At 40.8% G+C, this 21,395-nt stretch overlaps 2 protein-coding genes across 12 annotated transcripts in view; both read right to left on the reverse strand.

Moving 5' to 3' along the window:
* Positions 1 to 4,729, reverse strand: part of LOC123283882 (centromere-associated protein E-like) — a 37,366-nt gene extending 32,637 nt beyond the window's left edge. The window contains exons 1-2 of the mRNA XM_070503563.1: positions 4,655 to 4,729; positions 1,572 to 2,037 (exon numbers count right to left, since the gene is read on the reverse strand). Coding sequence (XP_070359664.1) covers positions 1,572 to 2,037; positions 4,655 to 4,729 — 541 coding nt within the window. The remainder of the gene's footprint in view (positions 1 to 1,571; positions 2,038 to 4,654) is intronic.
* A 2,160-nt stretch (positions 4,730 to 6,889) lies between these two features.
* LOC123284404 (serine/threonine-protein phosphatase 2A regulatory subunit B'' subunit beta-like) overlaps positions 6,890 to 21,395 on the reverse strand; it is a 145,176-nt gene continuing 130,670 nt past the window's right edge. For 6 of the 11 annotated variants that reach the window (XR_011500669.1, XR_011500667.1, XM_070503585.1 and 3 more), the window contains one exon: positions 6,890 to 7,514. Coding sequence is in view for 7 of the 11 variants with exons in the window: in XM_070503585.1 (XP_070359686.1) it covers positions 7,458 to 7,514 (57 nt within the window). In the remaining 4 variants the exon portion in view is untranslated. The other 5 variants (XR_011500668.1, XM_070503586.1, XM_070503581.1 and 2 more) reach the window with 2 other exon arrangements.

Consider the following 21,395-nt stretch of genomic DNA (forward strand, 5'->3'; position numbering starts at 1 on the left):
TACTGGTCCCAGTGTAAAGTACACACTCATAACCGGGGAATGGTATCCAGTTGAAACTTAAGACATAGATTCTGTTCTCAGATTTTCTAAATGTAACTGCTCTTAGAGTTCATGACATTTTAGTGTCTTGGGTTTTTCATCAGTAAAGGCAAGAGTACGAAGATCACTTACTTAGCATGAATATGTTGGAGAAATATGATCTACATTAAAACTTAGTAATATGTTGTAATCCCATATAAATATAAATATGTTAGCTATTTTTATTGAAGAACATTGCATGTCCCCTAATTGGGTATTATAAAAGAAACGATTCTCCTTCCTAGAGTAAAATTGTGCTTATCAGCCCTGCTCTGATAATGCTCACAAAAATAATGGGCAAAATTAGATCTTTTGCTTGAGAATGCATTTTTAATTCATATATCAAGAGTTTCTAGAAAAGAGGAGGAGGAAATTTCCCTCCCGCCGAAATGCAGCAGAAACAAAGAGACATTTGTGAATCACAACCTGCGCAAAGAAGCTGATGTGATCAAGCGTCTCATAAAGTGAGAACATCAGTAAGACTCTCAGTGCCCTGAAGCAGCAACAAAAGGCATGTGGGTAAATAAAACGATTCCTTATTTTCTTGTATTTCAATCAGTATTTGGAAATCTTTTTGGGAAGACAACTAAAAATCAGATATTATTGCAAAGTTTTGTTAAATTTTTCTTATATCAATAATTTAAAATCAGTGAATTTATGAAAGAAAGAAACAACTATCCTCAATGTTGATTTTTGCATGAAAACAATTCTTTCCCCTCCCCAAGGTTCTTCTTTGGGGGATGGCAGGACTGAGGAGGAAGTCACCAGGCACCAGGCTGTTCTTGGGGCACAGAATGACTCTCTTACACGACACTCTCCAGGTCCACACCCGCCCTGCTCATACACATAAACAGATGGAAAAGACGACAGAGCCTGGACTACGGGTATAGGTTTACAGCACGTTCCTGGGGTCCGAGCTCTGGGAACCCCGAGGCTCTGAGACAGTAGCTGCCCCTCAGAGCTCCCAAGTAGAGAACTCCCCAGGCTTTCCCAAACTAACCTCGGTGCCCCCTGGCTGGAAATCTTCCTTTAGGGCTCAATGTCCTACTTCCCTCTTGCAGCCAAGTGGCTGTGAGGAGAGAAGAGGAGGAAGCGCCAGGCAGCCCAGAGCCACCAGACAGTGACGCCACAGAGCCACAGCCATCACACCTGCACAGGTAAAGGACATGCAACCAAATCCCCGTCACCCCAGCACAGCCACGCACCTGTCACAGCCTCGCAGCCACACCCACGGCACGGAGGCGCATCCCACCACTCACTCGCGTCTCTCACACACACCCCGCCACACGCTGCCCGTCTGTCCCCACAGACACACACCGTCCTCTGCCGTTCATGCCCGAGAGTCCCCTGAGGACTGGCGTCCTTACTATGGGCCTCCACCCTGTGAGCGCTTCTGCCGCCACCCCACCTGGTTCACGTCGGGCTCCGAATTGACTCGCTTCACAGGATTCCCGCATCCTGTGCTAACACATCCACAAATGAGCTCAACTCACCTTGCAAAGTGGGAGAAGCGCGCGAAAACGGAATGGAAGCCAAAGATCTGGCGTGACCGCTGCCCTCTGGGAAGTGTCGCTCCAACCTGAACCTCTCTGGGCGCGGCGGCTCGTCAGACAGGCCGCCGAAGCGCGGAAGTCCCGGTGGAACTGCAGCGGCGAGAACCGCCCGGAGCCCGGCCCCGGAGCGCGCGATGCGAGGGCACGTGCACGGGCAAACGCCGCTGCGCCCAGGAGGCCGAGCAGGGCAGCCCGGCGCTGGTTCTGAGCCTCTGGCCTGTGCACGCAGAGTCGCACTGGAGTGTCGGGGGGCGGCCCCTGGGGCGCGAGCGCAAGGCGGGTGTGAGCTCTGAGGGCGGGGCCCCGGGCGAGTCCCCTCAGGCGGCTGCAGCCTGGCGAAAGCATATGCGGAACCTAACTCCTGATACCGCCGGGGGCGGGCTGGTTTATTCAGAAAGCCTGTTAGCTGCGTTTAAACGGTGTGTAGGAGTGAAGTAACACATGTTTACTTAATTCTCTAGGCTAAGCTATAATAATAAAAATGGAATGAATATTTAATTGTAAAGGTGCTGTGGTGAATATTTTGTATATACTTTGCAATATTGATTTAGGGACAGATTTTCCAAGCATACCCAAAGAGAGGAATCTTAGTAAAATTCTAAGAGTTCACTGGATAATTATTGTAATCATCCTAATCACTTGAATGCAAATCAATTAATAAAAGTAAATCCTAGACAAAGATTTGATAGATTTATTTTAACAAATATAATGAGACTGCATTACAGCCCGCTGAATTAGAATCTCTGGAAAGCTTTTGTTTATGTCTGTGGAGGATTTTGACACAGCCAATGCATGGACTAAGATTTGAGAGTCAGTGCCTAATAACAAGTATAATAATGCAAATAATAACTAATGTATACTTAATCCATGCCATGAGCCATGCACCAGGCCAAGCACTTCAGATTATCTCCTTTAACATTCATAACAACCCAATGGTGTAGGTACTGTTACTATTCCTGTTTTATCTGTGAGGGAATGGACGTTTAGAGGGGTCAAGTTACCTGCTTAAGGTCACATGGTAGGACTTGAGCTCATGAAACAGACAAACAGCTTTTCAGCCTCTAGCTGTAACCATCAATTATATACAGAGGGCCAAGGAACATGTTAAATGGCACCATGGGGATTCAATCAGAAAACTCCAGAATGTGGGAAATTCCATGACATAAATGACTTGGGTTTTTTTTGACAATCAAAATGGATGAAACAGAGAGGGAAGAGAGACTTGTAGATCAGCACTGTCCTATAACACTTTGTGCAATCGTGGAAATGTTCCGTATCTGCACTATCCATGCGACTATTTGGCACTTGAAATGTGGCTGTTGCAATGGAGGAACTGAATTTTTAATTTTATTTAATTTGAATTAATTTGTGTTTAAATTTAAATGGATACATGTGGCTAGTAGCTGCCATGTTGAACAGTGCAGTTATAGATCAGACTAAAGAGACAGGTCAGTCAAATGCTATGTGTAGACCTTATTTAAATCCTGAGTCAAACAAAATAATTCTAAAAAGATTTTATGAGACAACTGGGAAATGGCCACTGACTAGGTATGTGTTAAAATTTTTAAGTAGCATAATGGCTTTATAGTTAGGCTTTTAAAAAAGAGACTTTACCTTTTAGAGATACACACTAAAATATGTAAGCATGGGGATGATATGACATCTGGAACTTGCTGTATAAGATTCCTTTGGGGGCAAGAGAGAGTACTGGTTGGAGTATAGATGAACATCACTGACCGTGAATGGATGATTGTTGAAGCTGGGTGATGGGCACATGAGGGTACAACTGTCTTCTCTCAACCTTAGAATAGGTTTGAAATTTTCAACAATTAAAAATGTAAAAAGATATTTGCGTAGTGCTTTTCCATGTATTATCTCATTTAATCATCAGAACTTAGGAAGCAACTGGAACGACTGTTTACAGATGGAGAATCCGAGGCTCAGAGAGATTAGGTAACGTGCCTGAGGTCACACAGCTAGTTGAAGGCCTAGACTCAAATCCAAGCAATCTACCTCCAAATGTTGTGATTCCATCTCCTCATACTCTGTGTGACAACCTGTGTCATTGTCACGGGTTGCTTAACGGTGAATGAAGCAGGAAGGGTGAGGGAAACAGAGTAAACACCATGGCTCTCATTCAGAATGATGGCTCTGCAGCACGTGCTCCTCTAATTAGGAAGAGATGACCGTCAGCCACCAGCTGCATGAGCTGATTAGTGAGCACAGAGAGAGAATGCTGCTGAACAGGATTAATTTGTAAGTTCCAGCTGTGAAAGAGGCTTTATTAACCTTTTTCTATATACCACCAATGATGATAATAAAAGCCATTTAAGACATTAAGTCCATTGATTGCAATTGCTCTTCTCAGGACTCAAAGGTTATATTATGCTCCTTTTCCTTCAAAATATAGTCAATATGTGCTGAGGAAAATTTTCTCAGGGTAGTATCTGAAACAAAAGACAAGTAACTTGTATTTGATCTTGTTAATGCATCTATTCTCAAATTAAATGATTTTGGTCTTTAATTTCTTATACCTTCCTCAAAGGCCTTGGTTCCTATCGGCATATGATGACACGTTAACGTTTCCTACATAAAAGATTTCACAGCAGAGGCACAGCTCGGCCAATGCTTTTAGGCAATATTTTCACTCCTTGACAATTATGATACAGTGAAGTATCTTTCTTAAGCTAATAAATTAACCACTTAGTATCTGTGGGAACTACAAACAAGAGAGATGAATATACTAATTATTACCCTTCGTATCCGGACCTTTGTCTAGGCTTCACTGCTTACTGGTTGTAGCCTATGATAGTAGTCACTCAGCACTTGAGTGAAGAGTCACATGTAGCTTCATCTCTAAAAATATTTGCAAATATTTGCCTGGATCTGTTGGAATGTAATAAAAGGGACAAAAAAATAATGGCCTAATAATGACAGGATGCAGGAAAAAGGGTTATGAATTGAATCTTGAAGCAATTAAACTGTGTCCCGTAGAATTTTATTCCTGGGCTGAGAGTAACGGCCTTGAAGCACTGAGCCTTCTTGCTCAGAACAACTGCCTGCTTCCCAAGCAGCTGCTCTGAATCCAACATCTCCATCATCTCAAGCAGCCGTCACTCCCTCCTCAGGTCTGAGCTGACCCATCTCACCTGAGAGCTGGAGTTGCAGGAAGGCACGAGGCAGGAATTGGAGTCAGAAGGCAAATGGCAAGCGCAGATTTATGGAATGGTGAGTTCCAATAATTAAGTAACCAAAATGTCATACAGAAATGAGATGTGCCACACAAATTGTAACCATGAGTGCCTTAGAGTTTGCTGAGGAGAGAATAGGATTACGAAGACTTTACCCTAATGGTCTAAGAAGGCTTTGAAAACTACGGATGTCTTTCCACGTGCTTTGAGTCAAGACTTGTTTTCTTCACGTTCTTATTAAAAAATCCACCTCTAGCCAAAAGGGTTTAAAGACATTACCGCCTTCTAAAGATCATGAAAATTGAAAATCAAAATGACTTTGCTTATGTAGGATCCAAACTTTTCTGAAGTATTTGAGTTCTCTTCAAAGGAAATTTCACACATAATTTGGAGGAATGCACGTGTTGAGGTAAAGATTCTTTTAGGGACATTTAGATGGTGAAAGAAAGTAAGCCCTACCCTCACCCCCACAGATAGTGCAATAAACCATTATTAGATCTTATACTGTTATTAAATAATATGTTTTACAAAAAAGATTGAACACATAAAATAAGAACATACCTCTGATTGTTCCAGAAGTAAAAATATCATCATTTTGTGTCAAAAAGCTCTTCCTGATTGACCACACCTGCTATGTTCCTTGTTCACTGTGTAGTTTATTGCTTATTTCTACAGGCCGGCTCTGCAGATGTCACGTCTGGTTATGCAACAGGTTTGGAGTTTTAGTTTATTTTTGGCTGGGATGGCGTGACAAAGTTTAATGTCTTGCATAAGCTTAACATTTCAAAAATTTTTAGCCTGAACTTTGTTACATCTAGGACTTTCCTGAAACTTTGACCTGATAATGAGGAGAAAGTGAACATTATTCAAAAGATGTAGGACAAGGAAGATAGGGAGAAAGGAGCATCAGTACTGAACCCTCCAGATCAATCTTCGCCCTCGACCTGATACAGTTATCAATGCTGCATTAGACAACCCGGCTCTGGGCAGTGAGCAGAAGCCTTTCAACGAAGACGTCTGGCTACTACATACAGTGTTTAGCATGGTTTCCCAATTGAAGGTTTCTGAATTTAATTTAACCTCACCGTTAGCCTCCCTTAATATCTGGCAGGCAAAGTGTTGCACAGTCTGGATAGAATCCTGCTGCAGGATTACCAGATTTCTGGACTATTAGTACTATTCTCTTTTAATGTCATCGTTGTGAAACAAAATGAACAACCTGAAAACTATATTTGCAAGTTAAGCTGCAGTAACCATTTACTGCCAAAACTAAACGTGACCAAAAACCTCTAAACATGACAAAACACACGCACACCACCCTACACCACACACACACACACACACACACACACACACACACACACACACACGGGCCAGGAGCCATAAGGCAATAGTTTGATAAATTATACTACTATCAAAATCATACAACTCCCAAACACAGAGGATACACACAAGAGACAGAAAGGATGTGGGTAAGAGGAATCCTCACTTACTACTAGGGAAAAGTATGAACTCTAGGAGACAACCACGCTGAAGAACACTTTACAATAGCCAGTAAGGAGGGTGCAGGACTCACAAACCAACAGCCTCCCTTGTAGACAGACACACTAGGGAAATCCTTGGACACGTGCACAAGGAGATATGTCAATGCAGCATTGTTTTTACTAAAGGAAAAAGGAATAATCTAAATGTTTATTAATTTTAAAATAGAAAAATATATTCATAAAAGGGACTACTATTCGGTAGTTAAAAGGAATAATCTCAATCTATATGCATCCACATGGATAAATTTTGAAGTCATAGTGAATAACCATGCTGAATTGCAGAATGATATGCACAGTCTGGTGCAATTTATAGAAACTTTATAATTTTAAAAAATTATATATATACATTTTTTAAAGAAACAGATCTGTGAAAAAGTATAAAACCATGGGAGTGTATTGTTTAAGGTGTTGTCAAAATCACAGGTGACTCCCTTGTTTAGGCCAAGCCCAATTTGGGTTCTTTTAAAAATAAGCAATGAGGTAGAAGTTTCAGAATATCCAAAGACTAGAGAGTATTCAGAAGTTTCTTTTACCGTCCTTTAATTCTTTCTGCAAAAACGTTCAGACATGAGCACATTGGTTCCATCAGCCTCCTCAGGAAATGTCTTCATTTTTCATGTGCCCGAGCAGATAGGAACGCCCCAGGCCCCCTGCCTGCAACCTTTCATAGAGGCAGACGTTAGAGCTTTGACCCCAGCTAAAATCTGCTCCAAAGTGGGCAGAAAGAGGTATTATGGCCTTTTTCAAATGAACCTCTCCTAGGGTCAAAATAAATTATTGTATAATATATAATATATCCAATCGCAACTCAACGACCTCCTTTGAGGCAAGTTTGACGGGCAGATTCTTCTCTGTTCTTTATTAGCAACATCAGTCAGAAGGTGGCACAGTTTGTGAACAGCTTCTCACGGGAACTTTGCGAGCCTCACTGTTGCAACGATGTGAACCTGGTCTCTCTTGGAAAGATGCTTGCAGATCCCGGGAAGGCTTACTTGAGAACAACTGTCCACAGACAATTCATTATTGCTGTCTTTTTTTCTTCTAAAAGACACAGGAAAATATTTAAACCTTTGGTGCATGTGAGGGGGTTTTCAGGTGTACAAAGGGTCTCCACAAATGATGCACGTCACCTTCGAGGTGGTGGTCACCTGTGGGGAGACGTGGAGAAGAACGGCATCAGTGAGAGTGGAAGAGAAGCTTCAGCTGTACCTGTAACATTTTATTCTTTAAAAAACAAAGGTGAAGCAAATATTGCAAAATCACGGTAACATTTTAAAACTGGATGGTGGACATATAGGTGCTATTATATAATTCTCTCCTGCTTTCTGTACACTTGAAATGTTATACTTAAAAAAATGATAAAGAAACAAAGCAATGCTGAAGGGTGAACAACAAACTTGGAAAAATATATTCAGAACATGTATGGGTGTGGGCCCTGTGGCCGAGAGGTTAAGTTCATGTGCTCATCTTTGGCAGGCTGGGGTTTGCTGGTTCGGATCCTGGGTGTGGACCTACACACTGCCCACCAGGCCATGCTGCGGTAGCATCCCACATAGAAGAACTAGAATGACTTGGAACTAGGATATACAATTACGTACTGGGGCTTTGGGGAGAAAAAAAATACAGGAAAATTGGTAACAGGTGTTAGCTTAGGGCCACTCTTGCTCACCAAAAAAAAAGGAAAAGCATACTTAAAAAAAAAAGGAACATGTATGAGAAAAGGGTCTATTTTCCTGATATGTAAAGACAAATCAATAAGGACAAGATAAATGACCCAAGAGAAAAATCTGTGGAGGATATGAATGGGGAATTTATAGAAAAATAGCTAATGAATTTATAAAATATATAGCCTAAATATATATGAATCTCTCTCCATGTGTGTCTATGTGTGTGTATACACTCATCAAACAAATGCAAATTGAGAAAACAATACTGCTTTTCACTATCATATTGGCAAAATTTCTTATATTTGGCAAAACACAGTGTTACTAATGGTGGAGAAGAAACATTCTCATGTGTTTTTGAGAAGACTGTATTGGTATAATCATTCTGGAAGGCAACATTTTTTACATTCCCTTTGAAAGACCAATTCCATTTCTAGGGTTTTTTCCCTTTGGATATAATTGCATGAATGCACACAGATATATGTATAAAGGTATTGTTTATCATAGTAAAAAATTGAAGAGAAAATAAATTTTCACCAGTGGAAGACAGATCAAATTGATGATGATACATCCAATTGCCGAATAGTCTGTATCAACAAATGAAGATCTCCACAATACAACATAAGTTTAGAATGAGCAAGTGGTGGAACCATGTATACAATACAATTCGATTTGCATGAAAGGCATGCGTTATACATACGTGTGCACCCAAATGTCTGAACGCAGCATCACAGTGATTACCTCCGGGGCATGAAACTGGAGGTTGGGAACAGGCAAGAAACCTTTTCTTTCCTCTTAGACTTTTATTGCATCAGTTAGGACTCTATGCTGCAAATGACGGAAAACGGAAACTCAACCTGCTCTAAGAAGTGGGTGGATTTGTTGGCTTAATGTAACTGAAAAATCTGGGGGGAGTTTCAGTTCATCTTGAATCACGGCTCTGCAATGTCACCAGGATGCTTTTCCTGGGTCATGACTTCATCTTTTGCGTATGTGAATGGTGTCCTCTAGGGGTGTGTACCTGATGGCCCTGATCATCTGGATAGCTCCCCTATCCATTACCAAAGGCAGGGGGGAATGCTTCCCTTTTCCAGAAGCCTCTACTTACTGGCTCTCAAGGGTTCATCAGTTCTAATTGGATTGTATACCAATCTTTGAATCAAACATCATCAATCGTGGCAACGGGCTTGTGGATCAATTCCAGGCAAACAAATTAACATAAAATGGAGTCTGGATGGTTTCCCAAAAGAAAGAGGGATGCTGGGCAGCAAAGAGCAAATATCCACTATTGCTAGATAATGTTTTCCCAAGGGCATGTAATTATCTGTCTGTCTATCTATCTATCTATCTATCTTTCTATCTATCTATCTATCTATCTATTTTATAGTCCACTAGGGCCTAGACTCTGAGCTCCACAGGAAGGGACTATGTTTGTGTCACTCATTATCTGTCCTTTGGGTCTAAGACGGGTTCCTGGAACATGATAGGTGGTCAGATAATATTTGTAGAATAAAAACAAGATGAAACAACCTACATTGCAACCTGACTCCTAATCACTGTCTACAGATTAAGAAAACTTAGTCACAGAATGAGCATCCTCAAGGCTATCTTTCACAATATTTTCATCCCAAGTGATCAGAAGAGAGGCTGATGTAGTGAGAGAGACACAATTTTTAGGAGAAACACTGATGGCTCTTTTAAACATTTGCTGATACTGCTTTTTGTTGATAGAAATTATTTGATACATTGTGTGAATTCATTACTCCTGAACTATTGCAATAATGGTTGAACTCAGCTAATTCACTTACTCTATTGTTCAAATAGCTTAGGGTCAGGCTAATTTAAGACTTTTCTTCTTCTTTCTCTTCCCTTTCCTTGGCCCTCCTTTGAGTACTCCCCTCACCGGGCCACCGAGAACTGCTTCTGCCTGTGCAGCTTGCCACATATTTACGGTTGCCAGATAAAATACAGGATGCTCAGTAATGTGTGAATTTCAGATAAACAGCGCATTATTTTTCAGTACGTGTATGTCCCAGATATTGCATGGGACCAGATATTACATGGGGTATGCTTATCTAAAAGATTATTCATTGTTTATCAGAGTTCACATGTAACTGAGCATCCAGTGTTTTTATTTGCTGTAATTTCTTATTTTTATTTGCTAAATCTGGCAACTCTACACATAATGCCGGCTACCTGCAACTACTTTCAGTTTCCCAAAGGGTAAACCCCTGGGCTTTCTGGACCATGAAATAGCTGATTATTGGATTTTTACTTGTTAGTATGGCTCTTTTATACTTAAAGAGCAATCCTAAAGTAAACCCGTGTGTAACCACCCCCCAGGTGAAGAAACATAGCAGAACGATGCCAGTACCTTAGCGCCATCTGTGGTTCTTTCCTATATCAGCATCCTCCTCCCTCCCTTGAGGGGTAACGACTGGCTTTTTTCATCATTCTCTGGCATCTCTTTAGGTTTGCCACCTGTGTAAGCATGCATAACGATATAGCTCCTTTTGACTACCTTTGATAGCTTCTTTGTGACTTGTTTCTTTCACCCAACCTTGCACTTGTGAGGTTTATCCATGTTTATGAGTGCCGCTGTGCTTCCTTACTTGTCATTGCTGCACAGTGTTCCAAAATGTGATCATACCCATGATTATCCATCCATTGTACTGTTGTGCGGTTGATGGTACAGTTTTAACTTAAGTTGAAAATTTTAGAATGTTTTAAATTTATTGCAGGAAACTAAAATAACTACCATAAAATAGTTTCATACCGTTTAGGGAAATTTCTAATACTTAGTACTCCTCTGAAAATTTCTGTTGCTATATTCAATAATTGGGCAAAGTTTAGAGGCTTATATAAATTGGTTCTCATTTATATTCACAAATTGTTTTTTATTGTGGAATAACAGACATATAGTAAAATGCACAAATCTTAAATATATATCTTGATGAATTTTTACATATGTATATACCTGTGTAACCATCACCCAGATCAAGATCTAGAACGTTTCCAGCATCCTTTTACTATGACTGTCTTGCAGCTCTTTTATTTCCTGTTGCTACCTACAAGATAGCTGTCTGTCTAAATTTTTGGACATGCCCAATACAAGTCTGTATGATGATGGGTTTTGGGCTTTCAGGTGCACCACATGGTGAGTCTGCACAATGCTAAGTGGTTCCTTTAGAGAAGGGCTCAAGCCATTCGATTTCCAAAAGGAAAAGTGATAATACAGATGCTGATGGGGCTAACAAAGTAGATGAACTAATGTTTCTATTAAATAAAAAAATATTTATCTTCCAAAAGGAGGATTTAAGATCAGGCAGATAGTAACATCACATGTCTTTATAGTTAAATTGAACATATAACTCTCTGCTTGTGTATTTATCATATAAAGAAAAAACTGACTTATTGCAAATATTATCACCCACTAGCTGTAAAATGCCTTGAACCTGGTGATGTGTAGAAAGTATAAGAATAAAGTTACATGCAAGCAATTTATTCAAAACTTTGAACTTATTGATATATTTTTTATTACTATAATGTATTCTGTATACTGCTCTGTATTCTGACCACAAATTGCTGTGATTCCCCTCAGAATTATGCCACTCTCTAATGGCTACATAACAGCAATGTCTCTTAAAATATACCCAGTGGCACAGTGGTTAAGTTTGCACCCTCCACTTCAGCGGCCCAGGGTTCACCTGTTCGGATCCCGGGTCCAGACAAGGCACCACTTGGCAAGCCATGCTGTGGCAGGCATCCCACATATAAAGTAGAGGAAGATGGGCATGAATGTTAGCTTAGGGCCAGTCTTCCTCAGCAAAAAGAGGGGGATTGGCTCAGGGCTAATCTGCCTAAAAAAAAAAAATATATATATATATATATATATATATACACTCTGAAATTTATTTATTTATTTATATTTTAATTGCAGTAACATTGGATTATAACATTATATAGCTTTTGGATGTACATCATAATATATTTCGAATTCTGTGTAGATTACATCCTGTTCACCACCCCAAAATTAATTATAGTCCATCCCCTCACATGTCAGCCTAATCACCCCTTTTGCCCTCCCCTCCTTTCCCTATGGCAACCACCAATCCAATCTCCATTGCTATGTGTTTGTTTGTCATTGCTTTTATCTTCTACTTATGAGTGAGGTCATACGGTATTTGACTTTCTCGCTCTGACTAATTTCACTCAGCAGAATACCCTCAAGGACCATCCATGTTGTCAGAAATGGCCATGTTTCATCATTTCTTATGGCTGAGTAGTATTCCATTGTGTATAAATACCACATCTTGTTTATCCATTCATCCCTTGATGGGCACCTAGGTTGCTCCCAAGTCTTGGCTATTGTGTATAATGCTGCAATGAACATAGGGGTGCATGCATCTTTATGCTTTTGTATTTTCAAGTTCTTTGGATAAATGCCCTGCAGCAGAATAGCTGGATCATATGGTAGATCTATTCTTAATTTTCTGAGGATACTCCATACTGCTTTCCATAGTGGCTGCACCAGTTTGCACTCCCACCAGCAGTGTACAAGGGTTCCCTTCTCTCCACATACTCTCCAACATTTGTTGTTTCCTGTCTTGTTAATTATAGCCATTCTGACCAGAGGGAGGTGATACCTCATTGTAATTTTGATTTGCATGTCCCTGATAACTAATGATGTTGAGAACATTTTCATATGCCTGTTTGCCATCTGTGTATCTTCTTTAGAGAAATCTCTGTTCAGATCTTTTGCCCATTTTTTAATTGGATTGTTGGTTTTCTTGTTGAGCTGTATGAGTTCTTTGTATATTTTGGATACCAGCCCCTTATCTGGTATATGGTTTGCAAATATCTTCTCAATAAAGGAATACAGTCAAGTCGCAGGAAACAAAATCAATGTACAAAAATTAGTTGCGTTTGTACATACTAACAATGAAGCAGAAGAAAGAGAAATTAAGAATGCAATCCCACTTACAATTGCAATCAAAAGAATAAAATACCTAGGAATAAACTTAACCAAAGAGGTGAAAGATCTGTACACCGAAAACTATAAAACATTGATGAAAGAACCCAAAGAAGACACATAGAAATGGAAAGATATTCCATGCTCTTGGACTTGAAGAATCAACATCATTAAAATGTCCATACTCCTTAAAGCAATCTGTAGATTCAATGCAATCCCTATCAAAGTTCCAACAAAATTTTTCAAAGAAATAGAACAAAGAATCCTAAAATTTACATGGAACAACAAAAGACCCTGAATAGCCAAAGAACACCTGAGAAAAAAGAACAAAGCTGGAGGTATCACACTTCCTGATTTCAAAATATACTACAAAGCTACAGTAACCAAAACAGCATGGTACTGGCACAAAAACAGACACACACATCAAGGGAACAGAATCGAGAGCCCAGAAATAAGCCCACACATTTATGGACAGCTAATATTCGACAAGGGAGCCAAGAGCATACCATGGAGAAAAGAGAGTCTCTTCAATAAATGGTGTTGGGAAAACTGGACAGCCACATGCAAAAGAATGAAAGATCATTCCCTTACACCATGCGCAAAAATCAACTCAAAATGGATTAAAGGCTTGAATGTAAGACCTGAAACCATGAAACTCCTGGAAGAAAACATAGGCAGTACGATCTTTGACGTCGGTCCTAGCAGCATATTTTCAAGTCACACGTCTGTCCGGGCAAGGGAAACTAAAGAAAAAATGAACAAGTGGGACTACATCAGACTAAAAAGCTTCTGCACAGCAAAGGAAACCATGTGAAATTTCTGAATGCTCACTAGAGATACGTTGTTCAGACAGATCTCTCCAGTATTTTACATTTTCAGCATGGGAAGGAAAGAGAACTCAAGCACTGAGAGTTTTAGTGAATCTTAAGGAAAAGTATTCACGTGTTAAATGAAATGATTTTGTGTGCACATGCAATACATGTTGAAGAGGAAGAGAGGGAAGAAGAAAGTGGATGGGCACTGAACAATGTTTTATTTCTATAAATGTGGAGCTTACAATTGAGAATCTCTTGCAGGAAAGATTCCAGGTCAAGATGTACGCTGTGACACATGATTAATCCCCACTCTCTCATCTCCCACTGAAATTCCAACACAGACACTTTTCAAAATCACAGAACTATATCTGTAGAAAACGATTACAGTCTCGTCAGTGTGCCAGAAATTTTGAGGACTACCTGGAAAATAGAAAGCAAATGGGTTGAAATTTCCTGTAAAAATCAAAAGAGAAGAAATTGCATCTCAGGACACCAAAGCCAAGCCAGGTTCTTTCTAGGAAGCCTCAGATAAGCTCTAGGCTCAGCATCAGCGGATTCAAAGGGAGGAGCTGGCTGTGGAGCAACCATCAGTGGAGTTCCCTCAAGATGCTTCCTCGTGAGAGTATTTGGGCCTGAGAGAAAAACCAAAGCCAGACTTGTAGTAATGTCAGAATTTAGACCCAAAAAAGCATTAAAACAAGATACTTTATAATATTAAAGGGGGAATTTGCAATGAAGGTATAAAATCTCTGCACCAAATAACATAGCATCAATATCGATCAAGCAACAACTGTAGGAGATGCAAGGAGAAATAGAAACCCACTAGAGATGGAGCCTTCAGTTCACCTCTCTCGATCTATTTTAGAGCAAGTAGACAAAAGTAAGAAAATAGAAGAAAGTGCAGTAATGTCTTCAAAGGTCTAGGGAAAGACTTTTTGAATTTAGCCTTATTGTTAATTAAGCATCAGGATAAAATGAAGACATCTGGAAATTAAAAAGTTACCATTCAGTCTCCCCACGAGAAAACAATTACTTGAAGTTCTTCAGGCCAAAAATGGGAAACCAAGACATCAGATTGTACATAATGGTGGCAACTAAGTACAACCAGAAAAAATAAAAGAAAAATTTAAGCAGCAAACTTTTAATGTCGTAGCCTTCAGTTTCCTTCTAAATTAGTTCAATCGCAATGTTTGGTTTGCGGTGAATAATACTTATGTAATCTTAATATTGTACATGCCGTGTATTGGTTTTCACTTTTGGGTGTCAAACAATGTCAAAAGCACAGAAGATTTAATAATTATATTACAGAACAGCAAGTAAATCTCATAAATCTTGGCAATTTAAAGATTACGTGGCAGGGTATCTCAGCCAACAAATTCAAGTGTATAAGAAATATCACTTTATTTTCTACATTTCAGTTTAATTTCCACCTCTGGGAAATATTCTCTTTCTCCCTCTACCTCTCTCATAAGACCTGCTTGATGGGAAATGTAACCACAGACATTCCTGGGCTTTCTCTGCCCTCCTGGGGTCCCACCAAGGTATGCAGTTGCCAAATATTCAGAGAGAAGGGCGCCCCCCAGGCTTCAGTGATCTGCACACCCGGGTAACCGGGAGCCTCCATGAATGACTCTTTGCAGCGCAGCAGATCTCTGCTCCTTTGGGGCTCCACGCGCGGCATGGGAGTCTCAGCTGAGGTTGGAACCCTGTGCTAGGGTCCTGCTTTCCCCAAATAGCTGACACCACTACCTTTTCTGAGGTTTGCCCCTCCTAGGGCTCCACCATGGAGCAGTGTTTGTTTCCCACGTAGCTTCTCAGCACCGCTCCGGCCCTCGCGGACCTCCGACGGGGGAGCCTCTCCTGCCCCTGCTCCTCCAGGGCCCCTGCGTCCTCCTGAACGTCGTGTGCTCCTCGCTGAGCTCAGGTGTGTGGACAAGTAAAACAGGCAAACATTTGACTGGCTAACTCTGCCCTCCTCCCTGCCCTGTGCCTCTCCTGAGGCAATAAAATTCACAGCATGTTACTGCTTGAATGGAAAAATGGAAAAGGGGAAACATGAATTAAGATCACACAGTATTTTTCAGACAATATTAACATAACTGAGAACAATAGGGAGGTAACTAGAGAGAAGAGGAGTAGAAGGGTAGTGTTCTTGCCTTTCATTGTGGATACTGAATCCATAGTAAATTTGATAAATCAAGAATTAAACATTTATATATGCTATTTAGAGTAAATAAGGCAATGACTAGAAAATAAAAATATAAACAATATAATCCAGAGGTGGAAGGGGAGTTAAATCATGATAAATTCTTAGTCCCTCAGAGTGGAATATCAATAGATTCTGTATAAACTTGATAAAACTTGAAGAAATATGATATAAAACTAAACTAAAAACTATTAACAGAGGTGATTTCTGGGAAATGAGTTAGGGCCTAGGGAGAAGAGGAGAAAACTGGGAAGAGGAGGGAGACTTTGTTATTTTCATTTTAAGCTTTTTTATTTTAATTTTTTTAATGATGCAATCCTTTTCTAACAAAAATTAGGTTAGTTAAAAATAAATGACTATTTTAACACACTGCCTCATCAACATTTATAAGACATACTTAATAAAGAATTCACACATTAAAATGTGCCTATGGGCACTAGGCCTTTACTTTAAAAATTCACTATTAAATTCCTTCCCATATTAGGAAGAGCTGCTAAAAAATCCACACCGAAAAACAAACCCCCTTAGCTTTATATAGATAAACAAATAATTTAGCCAAAAAGAAATACTTGAGAAACGACTAGAAGGAAACACTAACAAAAAGTAGCAAGAGTGACAAGGCAATGGTAATGAGCACGCCGTCTTTCAAAAGAAGAAATCATTCAAAATATTTCTTTATCAGAGTCGCAAAAAAAATCATGTCCTCTGGTACAGTAAAACCACTTTAAAGATATATTCCAGCACCCTGCTAAATTCCATCAAAGTTCCTGTATGTAATCTCTATCAGTGCACACTACACTATATATTTACTCCTGAGATCTAAACTTCATGTAAAACTACACATCATCCTGAATAAGAGAGAGTGCAAGATGGCACAGGCAAGCACACAGACTCAGTGCCCTCTTCACAGTCTACTTTCCTTCAGAAGGTGGGCAAGTTCCTTTACCTCCAGCTCTTGTTTTTCTCCTCTGCCAATATGGAACTTCCAAATCGAGGTCTTATGAGGCTTTCCACATATGCCAAGAAGGAACCCAGCTACCAGGCAAAGAAGTCCAAGAGAGACCAAATGGAGAATCTGCTGGGGAAGGAAAGCCTAACCAAAGGGAGAGAATGGCCCCACTTGATAGTCAGCAACTGGGTCCACAAAGATGAGCGAGACGGCCGTGGATTCTCTCACTCTAGTGGGAGAATGAGAAGAGAGAATTAGAAAGGGGATCAATACCCATCCCAGCCAGTGCCTGGCCCTTTGAGCCAACCCAGCTGAGAACACAGACATGAAACACAGATGACTTGTTCCACTGAGGTCTGCCCAAATTCCTGACCCACTGAATCAAGAGCAAATAAAATGGTGGTTGTTTTATGCTGCACATTTTGGGGTAATCTGCTACAAAGGAATAAGTAACGCATATAGTCCCCTTTGTGTATTCTCATTCATGATACTGTTTGTGTCTTCTTTTTTTGATCAATCTTGCTAGAGTTTTATCTATTTTAATTTTTTCAAAGAATGAAGTTTTAACTTTGTCGATTTTCTTATTGTATCTTTACTTTCTATTTCACTGGTTTGTGTACTTTCTTTTACTATCTTTCTATTTTCTTTGACTTTACTCAGTTATTATTTTTCTAATTTCTTAAGAGGGACACATATTAATTTTAAGATTTTCTTCTTTTCTAATATAAGCATTTAAAATTTCTTTCAAAATTCCTTTCAAAGCACCTAATCCCACTAGTCTTGATTTGCTTCTTCATTATCTTTTGGTTTTAGACATTTACATTTTCCATCATAAGTTTCATCTTAAACCCAGAAGTTACTACACAGGGATTTTAAATTTATTTTTCGCTTTTAATTTCTAACTTTCTTGAGTCTATGCAGTTTGTTGAAGTTTTCTTCATGGCCTAGTGTGTGATCATTTGTAACTCCTCCATACGTGCTCAAGGAAAATATGTGTTCTCTGATTATTGAATGTCCATTCGGTCAAGTTGGTTAATTCTTTTGTTGAGATCTTCTTTATATCGTTGCTGAATTGTGTCTGTTTGGTCAATCAGTGCTGAGAGAGGTGTGTTGAATCACTCACGATAACGGCGGATTCATCATTTTTTCTCTGTAGTTCTGTAGATTTTTGCTTCATCAATAGTGAGCCTATTTTATTAGCTCCATACATGTTTAAAATTGCTCTAGCTTGGCGAATAGAATGTTTTATCATTGCACCATGACCCTCTCTGTTCCTAACAATGTGCCAGCTTTCTTTTGGAAAACTGCTTGGCAATTTCTTATAAAGTTAAGCATACCCAGAATGACCCAGAAATACCACATCTATATTTCCCCAAGAGAAATAAAACATGCCCACAAAAAAGACTTGTACAAGAATGTTTATAGCAACTGTTGACCTTAAACAGACAGTCAGTTATTTCTCCAGCAAAAATGGGTTTATGGGGGACCAGGAAAGAATTGCAGTTCAAAGTCTGAAACCATCTCGAGCCAGGTGCAAGTCGCTAGCAGCATGGAGGAGAAACTCTATTCTGGGAGGAAGAGCAAGTTGGGACGGCCATTGTAAACATGGAGTCCAGAGGTATAGCAGCGTTTCACTAGCTGAGTTGTGATAGTCTCTCATTGGCTGAGCTTCTTGGTCAAGAAGAAGTCTGTCTTCTTCCTGTTGGGCTCTGCTAGAAGGTAGGGTGTGAGAGCTCCGCCTTTGGGCCCCAAGACTCCAATTTAATGAAGTTTCTATTTATTAATTTCCACACAACTTTATTCATAATCGCTAAAAACGGAAACAATCCAGATGTCCAGCAATGGGTGAATGGGTAGACAAAGTATTCGATGGAATACTTTTCAGCAATAAAATCCAACTCCTGATCACGCAACAGTAGGGATGGATCTGGAAAGCATGGTTAGAGAAAGAAGGCCCACCTGGGAGAGGACCTACCCCCTTTATGTGTGTGGTGATGGAAATCAGAGCAGAGGTTGGCTGCCTAACAGTGGGCGCCTGGAAAGGGGATGAGGGAACTCTCAGTGATGGAAATACTCTGTATCCCGATTGGGTGGTGCTTACACAGCTGTTTACGTTTAGCAAAACTCATCAAATCACACACTAAAAGATCAATCCTTTCCACGGTATTTAAATTTTACCTCAATAAAAAGCGGATGGGAAAAAAAAAGCCTGGCGATGTTGGAAAGTAACGCTAAGCGATGTAAGGAGAAATCTGCGGTAGTAAACCCTTTTTAAAAAATATTAAGTGAAGAAAACGTTCCAATAAGCTGAGCTGTATTTGTGTGACTAAACAAGGACGTTAAAAAGCCCTGCAAACAGTGAATCCCTTCTGCTCCGAGGAGCGCTTTCATTTTTCCTCGGATGCTGGGGCCCTGGAGCTCCGGTCGGATTAGGGACCCTAACGCCTCACCTGCGCCCCGGCCCCGCCCCTCAGGCATAATCCCGTCGTACCCGCCCATCCTTTGAACCGTGCGTTCACCTTTCAATCAGTTCGAATAGCACAGGGAGAGAACCAATCGCAAGCCTCGTGGGAGAGAAGGGGCGGGCCCCTTTCCCGCAGGGGTTGCTCAAAGGCCCTCCAATCAGAGGCTGGGTGTGGGAAGTTCGGATTCTGGGCGGCTGAGGTGTAGGCGGCACTGCTCCGAGGCGGCGGCGGCGGCTCTCCAGACAGGGAGCGTTCCTTTCCTTTTGGTTTGACTGAGGTTTCACGCGACAGGCTGCCTGAGGAAGGTGAGTGCTGGGAGCTGGAGGAAGGGCGCTGGCTCGCCTCCTCCTAGAAGGTCTGGAAGGGTCTGAGGTGGGCAGTGGCGAGCTGGACGCCGCTTGGGGGAGGCTCCTCTAGGACCACTTACCTGTCCTTCCCGCAGCCGATGGCTCCGTCCTCCAGAAGAGTAAGTATTTGTTGCCATAATCTATGCAGCAGTCAGCGTTTCACCACTGGGCCGTGATTGGCCTCTGGGGCGGGACGATGCTTAGCATCCTTGGCCCCGACCTTCAATTCCAGTAGCTGCTCCCAGAGCCAGCGACAACTAAACCCGCCCTGGTTGGGAACCTCTAGGCAAGCAAGACGAAGGCATTCTAGACTTTCAAGCTGGAAGAAACTCCACTCAGCCAAGAGGGGAACTTAGATGTCCTGTATGTGAAGAGCCAGGCTGCGGGGCTTGAGATCCCAGCTCCAGCGCCTGTTGGCAGTTCTCTCCCTCACCTGTGTAACAGCGATGACACTAACCACCTGTGCTGGTTTAGGTGACAATTAAACACGCCTTTACTATTAACTCGAGCTTTTGCACACACCCTGTCTCTCTTTGTGGAGCATAGTCCTATGCAGTATTTTAAAATAACTAATGGTTTATTGTTTAACATTTAGCACATTAATACTTGCAGGAGGTGGCAAGTCAAATAGTAGAGGAGCATGCTTACTGAAAAGTAGAGTCCTTTGTCACTTCCCCTGGGCTCTTACAGGAGAATGTTATTAGCATCCAGGTCAGAAGAATTCTCATTTTTTATATACTCTGTTGATTGCTTAAAATCATGTAACATTTTAATGGGTTGCATTTCTTGTGCAGATTTTTCTTTTATCTGGAGTTTTCTAGTGGACTGTCTCAGTTATTCTTGTTGTTGAAGAGTATAGTGTGCTTAGAACTTTTCTATCTTCCTATTGCAGACCTTCCCCTTTTTCTTTCTTTTTTTTTTCTTTTGAGCCAGCAACACTTGTGGAGAATCAGTCATCTTTCTCCCATTGGGCTTGGTTCTTTTCTATACCAGCTGCATAGGTGACTCCCTTAGACTTTCCACTTTCCTTTATTCTTTTCCTCATTTGAATGAAGGATTTCCTGGAACACATGGCATCCTGTTTCTTGTCCTTCTCCCTTGTTTTGCTTGAACACGTTCTCAAGAATCTTTCTAAGAAAAGAGTATGGGCCAGGTAAACAATATGATTTTTCACATGGCCGAAAATAATTTCATTATGCCCTCAAATGGCAAACTATGGTTATCCTTCTGTATCACCATGGTAGTTCTTCTAAAATCCCATCTTTTGCTCAATCTTGTATATCCAACTGCCTGCTTATCATCCCTGTCTGTCTAATAGGCATCTCGTGTGTTTGGTTTGTTTTGTTTTTTGGCTTGAGAAAAAATGCCAGGCTGCCTGCCTTCATCACAGGGAAAGGTTAGGAAACGATTCTCTATACTGTCCTTCACTTACTTTCCCTATTCTCTCCTTTCCTTCACTCTTGTCACTTTGTAATGCTGTGCGGTGAGCCTAGAGCCTCTTGTTTGTGTTATGGCCCACAGCTTCCTGGGCTTCACTTCATCTGTCAAGCAAGGCCCTATGTAGAAGCCCAAAATAGATCGTACTATCTTTTGATAACTTTCTTCCCACTC

This window comes from Equus asinus, unplaced genomic scaffold, assembly GCF_041296235.1.
Source record: "Equus asinus isolate D_3611 breed Donkey unplaced genomic scaffold, EquAss-T2T_v2 contig_3, whole genome shotgun sequence".
In the NCBI taxonomy this organism is placed as follows: domain Eukaryota; kingdom Metazoa; phylum Chordata; class Mammalia; order Perissodactyla; family Equidae; genus Equus; species Equus asinus.